Below are 9,406 nucleotides of genomic sequence, written 5' to 3'. Positions count from 1 at the left end.
TCCCTGCACCCATTGGGGCACTGATCTTATGTTTCTTGGGGTGTGTCTGAGGGGCACCTTGACGTGCGGCCCCTTGCATCTGGGCCAGTGAATGAGGGCACTTCTCTATGCATGCCCACACAACCCAAGGGAAGGGTTGGGGAGTGGGTGAGCGCACTTCTGCACCTGGGCTCCTCAAGAATTTTCTATCACCCCCAAACTTTCCTCCCCTCTCCGCAGTTCACAAGAGAAAAATATAAAGGAAAATTACGTTCTCACGTGCACAGCAGTATGCTGTTTCTTGTCTTTCAGTTACAATGCCACCTGATCCAGTCCTGTCTCTGCCAGAAGGCAGAGATTCGCCCTCTCCCCGATTCCTCTCTGTGGAAGCCTGTGGTCGCCAAAAAGCCCTTGTGTACTTCCAGTCACAGCTCGGGTAGCCACCCCAGTCAGAAATCCCCTCTTGTTCCTTTTTCCTCCGCTATCCTCACCAAACAGGTCATTCCCAAATGGTTTTCTCTAATCCAGCAGTGACAGGGTTTGACTTCCTGCCAGTGTCCAGCTGCTCACTGAGATGTTCTGTCTGCAATTGATCCAAACTACAGACAGGTCTTGGGAGCCAGAAAGCGCAGCCTCCCCTCAATCCCCCGCCATCTTTCAGTCTTCATTAATTTTCCTAAGGTCATGTACAAGTCTCCGTTTTACAGATTTTGGGGAAGTACAAAGATTGGAGTATTCCAGGGGCTATTAGAAGGTTCTGTATGCCCTGCCTCAAGTTGTTGTTGAACTAATTTGTGAAGTTTTTCTAATTTCTCCCCCTTTTGTGGCCACTGGTCAACCCACACCTGCGTGTCTTTAAGCCAGGTGAGAGGTAGAGGAGATTTGGGGACAGTGGCCATTATGGAAAATGTGGTAGGGTAATTTTCATTTCCCATTGAGTAAGAAGGTCTCTTCCCCATACATTTAATGGGGCAGTGAGGAAATAGGGTTGAATATACCCCTCTTGTCCATCTGGGCCATAACAGTGAAGTGACCAGGCGCTTCTCTTAGGCTGGGCAAGACCTCCTATGCCTGTTAGGGAAGTATCAGCCTCTATTAGTGGCCATTCTGAGGGCCAGAATTGGTTAGAAATCACTGAAACATCAGCTCCAGTATCTAATAGTCCAGGGAAAACTTTACCCTTAATTTTAACCTCAATTATAAGTTTATTTAATTGAATAGAGGTTGTCCAAAAGACAGATTGATCATTTGCACTTCTAACAGTCCCCTCTCCCTGTACAACATTCTGGATTTTAGGTACTATACGGGGGAGGAGAAGGAGCTGTGCTATACAGGTGCCTGGAGGGATAACATGATATCCTGAAGCCTGCAGCATTATTTCAATTCCTCCTTCATAGTCTGAATCAATGATACTTGGTTAAACTAAAATTCCTTCAGTAGTGACACTAGATTTTCCTATAATTAGTCCTATTGTGCCTTTAGGCAATGGTCCCCATACCCCTGTAGGAGCCAGAGAAATTTGATCTTGTTCCTTTAAGATTAAGTCCCAGGTGGAGACCAGGTCCATTCCTGTGCTTTCCCCTGCGGCAGTGCAGAGCTCTGCAACTCGGCACCTCCCTGAATCCAAAATAACTGGCTGCCTATCTCTGCAGAGCTCGTGTTGTGGGTTGGGGCGCCAGAGCTCGCGCCCCCCTGTCCGTTTCCCTGTTGTAAGGGGTTGCCATCCTTATTGAATTTTGATCGGCACTGATTGGCCCAATGCTTGCTTTTTCGGCAGCGGGGGCACATCTGATTAGGAGCTCTTTGTTTTTCTGAATTTTTAGGCACAGAATGGCATTCTCGCTGCATATGGCTGAGCTTGCTGCACCAAAAGCATTTCTGGCTTGTAGAAATGGCAGCAGCTAGCAAGGTAGCCTTGTGTTCCTCAGTCCCTATATTTTTGCATGCTTTTAGATATTGCCCTATGTCAGTAAAAGTAGATTTTACTGGGGTTAGTGCATTTTTACAATAATTATTGGCATTTTCATAAGCTAACTGAAGCAATAAGGTCTGAGCTGCCTCCTGGCTTTCTACCTGCCTCTGAATTGCTTGCTGAAATCTATCTATAAAATCCATATACGCCTCCGTGGCCCCTTGGAAAATGTTTACAAATGAGTTGGGACCACAAATGTTGGATTCCAGGACTCACCTCCATGCCTTCAAGGCGATTGCTGAGCCCTGGACAAAAACCTGGGGATCTAAAGCAGTTTGCGCTTTGGCTGTATGTAAGTTTGCGCCAGTGCCGGTGAGCATTTCAAATTCAATATATTCAGTTAGCCAGATTGTGTACTGAGCTGGAGTGAGAACGGTTCTAACTAAGCTTTTCCAGTCACAGGGAGTCATAGTGTACCCCTCTGTTATTGCCTCAATTATTCCAGATGTAAAAGGGGACTGGAGCCCATTCTCTTGAACACTCTTTCTTAGTTCTTTGAATACTTCAAAAGGTGAGGACTCATAAGTTACTTGTCCTCTCTGGTCTTGCTTTATAATTACAGGAAAAGCTGATATAGCTTTCCAATCACCGGCTTCTGCTGCTTCCTGCAGGCAGCTGTGCATAGCCATGGGGATTTCATTAACTAGAGGCAGAGGCAGAGGCTCTGGTGCTGGTGCAGGCCAGCTTTCAGGTTCTTTGTCCCAGGGCGGGAGAGGCACCATGGGCAGGGTGGTCCTAGCTTCCACCACCCCTGTGGGTGGCGGATTTAATGCTTTCTTGGCAAAGTTCTCATCATACATATTTAATCTCTTCTTCTCCTTCTCCTGAATATTTGAGAGAGCGGGATCATCCTCCAAACTGGAAATTTCCTCTCTGCTTACTTTGCTTTTAGTTTGTACTGAAGGAATATGCAGGGGAGTTAAAGCTGTATGAATTATACTCCAAATAACTAAATTCTGATGACCTATGGGGATCCCGTCCTCCTGGAGACATTTAAGTTTCTGTCCTACTCTTTCCCAGACCTCTGAATCATACGACCCTTTATCTGGGAACCAGGGGCAGTGTAGATTCACTGCTTGTAATAGGTTGAGCAAATTCTTTATTTCCACCTGACATTCTGCAGCTTTTAAAAACTGAAAGAGCCAGCAGAAATAAGCATTCTGTTCTTTAGAAAATAGAAAGAAAATAGAAACAGAATTTTTATGAAAGTTTTTTAGCTCTCTCTCCCTCTCTTATATATAAATCCTAAGTTGGGAAGCGCCACGGGGATAGGGCTGTGATTGTTTTTACAGTGTGCCTAGCGTTGCGTGGACTTTGTCTTCCGGCTGGCGGGAAACCTAGTGTTTCTGACCCGGTCCAAGTTCCAGCTAATCCTGTCATGGGAGTCTTGTATATCGGCGAGTAACCCTAGCGGGCATTTAACTACCTGTCCCGTGCCCGCAGTGGTGTGGCAATTTTTTGAGAGGAGAGTGAGTGAAAATGTATGTGAGTATATAGAAAGGAACAGAACAGCTGAGAAATTTTTAGAAAAGAAAGAAAATTTAGAAAAGAAAAGAAAGCTCCCTTCCTTTAATTAAACACTCCGGCGACCTTACCAATGAAGACAGTGCTGCTGTCCCTCTGTTTGGGATGATTTGGCCAATTTTTTCCTCTGTCTAGGCGTGCTGTCCACAGTCCTCGGCTTGTAGCCTGTGGCGCTTCAGCGAGTCCTCGTGCCCCACGTTGGGTGCCACCTGAGAGAGACTCTAGGTCCCTCGGAGTGGATGAAGAAACTACTCAGACACTCTCCATCTGAGGAAGGAAGGGAGGGGGTTTTCTCTAGTGAAAAATTGCCCCAATTTCTTTATTAGCCAGGGTTTTTATCCACTTTCCACATGCAGAAGTAATTAAGGAAAATATGCAGCACTTCCCCAAATGGTAGGGAGTGAAAGAGAAGTGCAGATCAATACAGGGTTGAAACATCCAGGTATTTTACACAAGGTCAAAAGCACTTCCTCTTACTTCATTGTTATGTTCTTCATATTTTACTGACAAGGATTTGAGGTTTTACAGAGAAAAACAGAGCAGGTTCCCTTTTCCTTAAAAGCCACTTTGGATTTCTATTCTATCTTTAAAATCCCCCCAGAGGGTGGGATTCAGAGCAGGACTGGGAGACAGCCTGCTGGCTAAGGGCCCAGCTCGGGGCGGCTCCACACAGTGGTCAGAGTCTCTTAAACCAAGCTTGTCTGCTTCCCACATCTCTCCATGTCTGTCTGTCCCCCACAATAATTATGTTATCTTCTTGCTTTATTACGTCTTTTATTAATATATAATGTCTTTCTCTGTCTTATGTAAATTATCTTATTAAAAGTATAGTTTGATATTAATATGGCCACCATTGCTTTCTTCTGATTATTTGCATGAAGTATCTTGTTCCATTCTTTTACTTTCAACCTATTTGTGTTTTTGCATCTCTTGCAGATAGCATACAGGTCAGTAATTTTTCTTATCCTTCCTTCCAGTCTTTTGATAGTTTAATTCATTTACATTTAAAGTAATTACTGATGTAGAGGGACTTACTTCTGTCACTTGTTTTCTGTTTTCTATATACTTTATAGCTTTTTGTCCCTCATTTTTTATGTTACTATATTTCTTGAGTTTATTTTTATAGTAAACATTTTAACTCCCTTTTTTATTATTTTTGTGTATGTTCTATAACTACTCTTTGTGATTACCATTGGAATTACATTTAATATTCTAAAACTATAGGACTCCAATTTTAATTTTACCAATTTAACTTTAATAACATACATAGTCTACTCACTTAAAGCTCAGTCACAACACTTTTCAGTAACTGAAGTCACATTATGTGACCAAAAACATAAACTAACAATTGTTTTTCAGTGCTTGTAACTTCTGAAACAATGTCAACAAGTGGATTTGCCTTGCTTTCTTATTTGATGTTAAACTGATGATGGCATTTTTTATTTAGGGGTAAGTACATGGTTAAATGATTATGAACAATTCATTACTAGCCTTTGCAAATAGCCCAGTCTGGGTTTAGTTAGAGTTTCATTTTATATTTGATATTTACTTGTCATCATTTGATATTTTCTGAGCAAGGTATAATTTTTAATTTAGGTCCTATATATATTTGGTACCTACAAATCTAAGAATGAATGATTTTTAAACTATTTCATTTTGAATGAGAAGACTGGGATTTATTCTTAAAAAGCACATCATTTTCTCCCCATACAACTCTTCTTCAGTATGTCTGGTCATCCTTTTCTCTTTTTCTCACTTCAGTTCATACATTAAAATGTGTGTGCTGTGTTTCTTTTTTATTTTTATTGTGTTTTTTCCATTCTCATTTAGTCCCCTTATACCACCTCCTCCCACAATCACAACACTGTTGCCCATGTCCATGTCCCTTTTGCTCAATCCCTCCACCCTCTAACCTCTCCCTGCCACCATAGCTGTTCATCCTGCTCTCTATGTATGAGTCTGTGTTTTTCTTGTTAGTTCAGTTTTTTCATTAGACTCCACATATGAGTAAAATCATATGATACAGTATTTCCTCACTTATCATGGGTATTATGTTCTAGACTCCTCTGCGTAGCAGGAACCTTACATTTATTCTACGCTCTTAAACCTACGTCACTTTAACAACATACATATACAGTACCACAAAATCACGCAATATAGCAAAAATTCCACGATAAAAAATTAAATATAATTTTTAAAAAAATGCCACGATACAATGAGGCCACAATATGTGAACCATGATATAGAGAGGGACTACTGTAATTGTCTTCTCTGACTGGCTTATTTTACTAAATATAATGTCCTCCAGGTCTATCTATGCTGTCACAGAAGATAAAATTTTCTTCTTTTTTACAGCTGAGTAGAATTCTATTGTGTAAATGTGCCATAGTTTTTTTTTAATAAATGTTTTAGCCATTTCTTATACAATAAAAAAACATGAAGAAAATTATAATATTTATGTTCTAAATGCCCATCTTAAGAAATATATCATTACCCATATAAACCCACAAGCTCTTATTTGAAATCCATCATGTTTTTAAATTTCAGAACAGTTCAAATTTTGAAAAGCCTAATATTGTGTATATTCATCATATTACATAACACTTCCAGTCAGGTCTGGGACCATAACTAGTTAAATACATTACTATTTCTGCAACCTAAATGTTTAACTATTTAGCCTAAATGAGATAACTTTAGACTATAACTTTTCATAACAGGTCAGATCAGATCAAATTTTCTTTTTCCTCCTAATGAGTTTTGGAATTTTGCAATTGTAATACGGATGGATGTATATAACAAATGTGGTCTGTGAATCTTGTCCTGATCACCATTTTCCTTGCTGCTACTATAGATATCTATTTCTCAAAATTAGGGGTTCATAATACTCAGGCATTCCTTTACAACTTTGCTATAAGTCTTTATTTTCTATATATTGTCTTGTGTTTTACTAATATGAGGGGCAAATTTTCACATGACAAATGTTATTGGAATCTGGAAATTGATTTTCTCTAACATATTCAGTGTCCAAATGCAGCTTGTTTACTACGTTTGTTCTACCCCCCCCCCCCCCACCACCACCACCAGTTTTATTGAAATATAATTGCTATATAACATTGTACTAGTTTTAGGTGTAATTTTTTTTTTTGTGATGAGAACTATTAAGATTTATTCTCTTAGCAACTTTCAAATATACAATACAGTATTATTAACTATTGTCATCATGTTATACATTATATCCCTATGAGTTATTTATCTTGTAACTAGAAGTTTGTTTCTTTTCATCACCTTTACTCATTTTCCTCACCCCAGCCCCTCACCTCTGATAACACCAATCTGTTTTCACTAGTTTGTTTGTTTTTTCTCTGTCTGTTTTATTTCACATGCCTTAAAGATTCTTTCATTTTTGTGAGTCATGTTTGTGGGAATTCTTCAGATAGCCTCTATAAGAAACTTGGCAATGTATTCTCTTTTTTCAAGAGAGATACCTTCTCTGACCTCATTCATTCACACCTCTTATCCCAATCTGCATCATTTTACATATGCAATGTGGTTTTCTTATTTTTAATGATTTCCAGGGGTTAAAATGGCAACATTCTTATTCAGCTAATACTAGAAGTGGCTTATTTATTCACTAATATTTATTGAACCTAACAGATCAGTTGTTTCTGATATTTGGCTAAAGTTAAAATTATTCAGATAATATATATATTTTTTTAGTTATTGTTTTTCAATTACAGTTCTCCCATTTTTTCCCCATTGTTACTCCCACCCAGCTCATGCCTTCTCCTACACTAATATCCCACCCCGTTGTCCATGTCCATGAGTCATTTATACATGTTATTTGACTAGACCCTTCTCTTACTTATGCCACTCCTCTCCCTCCCTTCTCCCCCTATAACTGTTATTCTGTTTCTTGTTCAATTTTGTTCATTTATTTGTGTTGTTCATTAGTCTCCTGTACTAGGTGATATCAAGTGGTACTTTTCTTTCATTGTCTGGCTTACTTCATTAAGCATGATTCTCTCAATTTCCATCCATGTTGTCACAAATGGCAGAAGTTCCTTCTTTCTTTCTGCTGCATAGTATTCCATTGTGTATCCCACAGTATTCCATTTTTAATCGACTCATCTACAGATGGGCACTTAGGCTGTTTCCACCACAAAGCTATTGTAAACTGCATTGCTTTGAACATAGGGGTGCATAAGTTCTTTTGAAATGGGGTTTCAGGATTCTTTGGGTATAATCCTAGCAGTGGAATCACTGGTTCAAAAGGCAGTTCCATTTGTAGTTTTTTGAGGAAATTCAAAACTATTTTTCATAGTGGCTGCACCAGTCCGCATTCCCACCAGCAATGCACCAGGGTTCCCATTTCTCAACATCCTCGCCAACACTTGTTGTTTGTTGATTTTTTGGTGATGGCTATTCTGACAGGTTTAAAGTGGTATCTCATTGTGGTTTTTATTTGCATCTCTATGATTGCTAGTGATGTTGAGCATTTTTTCATGTGTCTATGGACCCTCTGTGTATCCTCCTTGGAGAATTGTTTGTTCAGGTCTTTTGCCTATTTTTTAATTGGGCTTTCTGTCTTCTTGGTGTTGAGATGTTTAAGTTCTTTATATATTTTGGTAATCAATCCTTTGTCTGAGGTATCATTAGCAAATATGTTTTCCCATATGGGTGGTTTCCTTGCATTCTTACTAATGTTTTCTTTTGCTGAGCAGAAACTCTTTAGTTTAATGTAGTCCCATTTGTTTATTTTTTCCTCTATATCACTTGCCTTAGGAAATGTATTGGTGAAAATATTGCTACATGGGATATCAGAAATTTTTCTACCTATTATTTCCTCTAGCACTTTTATGGTGTAATAGCTTACCTTTAAGTGTTTGATCAGTTTTGAGTTTATTTTGGTGTGTAGTGTAAGTTGGTGGTCTAGATTCATTTTTTTGCACGTTCCTGTCCAGTTCTCTCAGCACCATTTGTTGAAGAGGCTCTTTTCACTCCATTTTATGTTCCTTCACCCTTTGTCAAATATTAGTTGACTATAGCAACATGGGTTTATTTCTGGGCTCTCTATTTTGTTACATTGTATATGTTTGTTTTTATGCTGGTACCAGACTGTTTTGATCACAGTGGCTTTGTAGTATATTTTGATGTCTGGTATTGTGATTCCTCCTGCGGTATTCTTCCATTCTCAAGATTGCTTTTGCTATTCGGGGTCTTTTTTTTTTTTCCATATAATTTTGAAGTATTTGTTCTAGGTCTGTGAAATATGTCATTGGTATTTTAATAAGTATCGCATTGAATCTATAAATTGCTTTGTGTAGTATGGACATTTTAATTATGTTGAATCTTCGCATCTATGACCATAGTATACACTTCCATTTATTAGTATCTTCCTTAATTTCTTTATTCAGTGTGACAGTTTCCCGAGTACAGATTTTTTATCTCTTTGGTTAAGTTTTTTCCTAGGTACTTTATTTTTCTTGTTGCTATAGTAAATGAGATATTTTTCCCTAGTTTCTATCTCTGATACTTTATTGTTGATGTATAGAAATGCCTTAGATTTCTGTATATTTACTTTGTACCCCGCTATTTAGCCAAATTCACTTATTATGTCGAGTAGTTTTTTAGTGGAGTCTACAGAGTTTTCTATGTATACTATCATGTCATCTTCACATAACTATAGTTTTACTTCCTTTTCCCAGCCCTGGCTGGTTTGGCTCAGTGGATTGAGCGTCGGCCTGCGAGCTAAGTGTCGCTGGTTCGATCATCCAGTCAGGGCACATCAGAGAAGGAAAACTCTGACTCCAAAAAACCTCCGCTGCCTTGCGGCATACCTCTTCAGGGGAAAGGCTAAGGGAGTAAACCCCGACAGAAAATCCGGAGCCGGAGTCCCTAAGGCGGTTTGACGTTGTAGTCAACACCGGCAAC

The 9,406-nt window shown here is 39.2% G+C and overlaps 1 protein-coding gene across 1 annotated transcript in view; it reads right to left on the bottom strand.

Moving 5' to 3' along the window:
- Positions 1-2,163: 2,163 nt before the first annotated feature.
- LOC150004599 (endogenous retrovirus group K member 5 Gag polyprotein-like) overlaps positions 2,164-9,406 on the bottom strand; it is a 70,269-nt gene continuing 63,026 nt past the window's right edge. Inside the window, exon 2 of the mRNA XM_090284912.1 lies at positions 2,164-3,084. Within this exon, the coding sequence (XP_090141038.1) occupies positions 2,164-3,084 (921 nt within the window). The remainder of the gene's footprint in view (positions 3,085-9,406) is intronic.

This window comes from Furipterus horrens, unplaced genomic scaffold (genome assembly GCF_987537825.1).
Source record: "Furipterus horrens unplaced genomic scaffold, mFurHor1.1.pri manual_scaffold_7, whole genome shotgun sequence".
NCBI lineage: Eukaryota > Metazoa > Chordata > Mammalia > Chiroptera > Furipteridae > Furipterus > Furipterus horrens.
The sequence above is the reverse complement of the archived record's forward strand: the minus strand, read 5'-3'. Positions and strand labels throughout refer to the sequence as shown.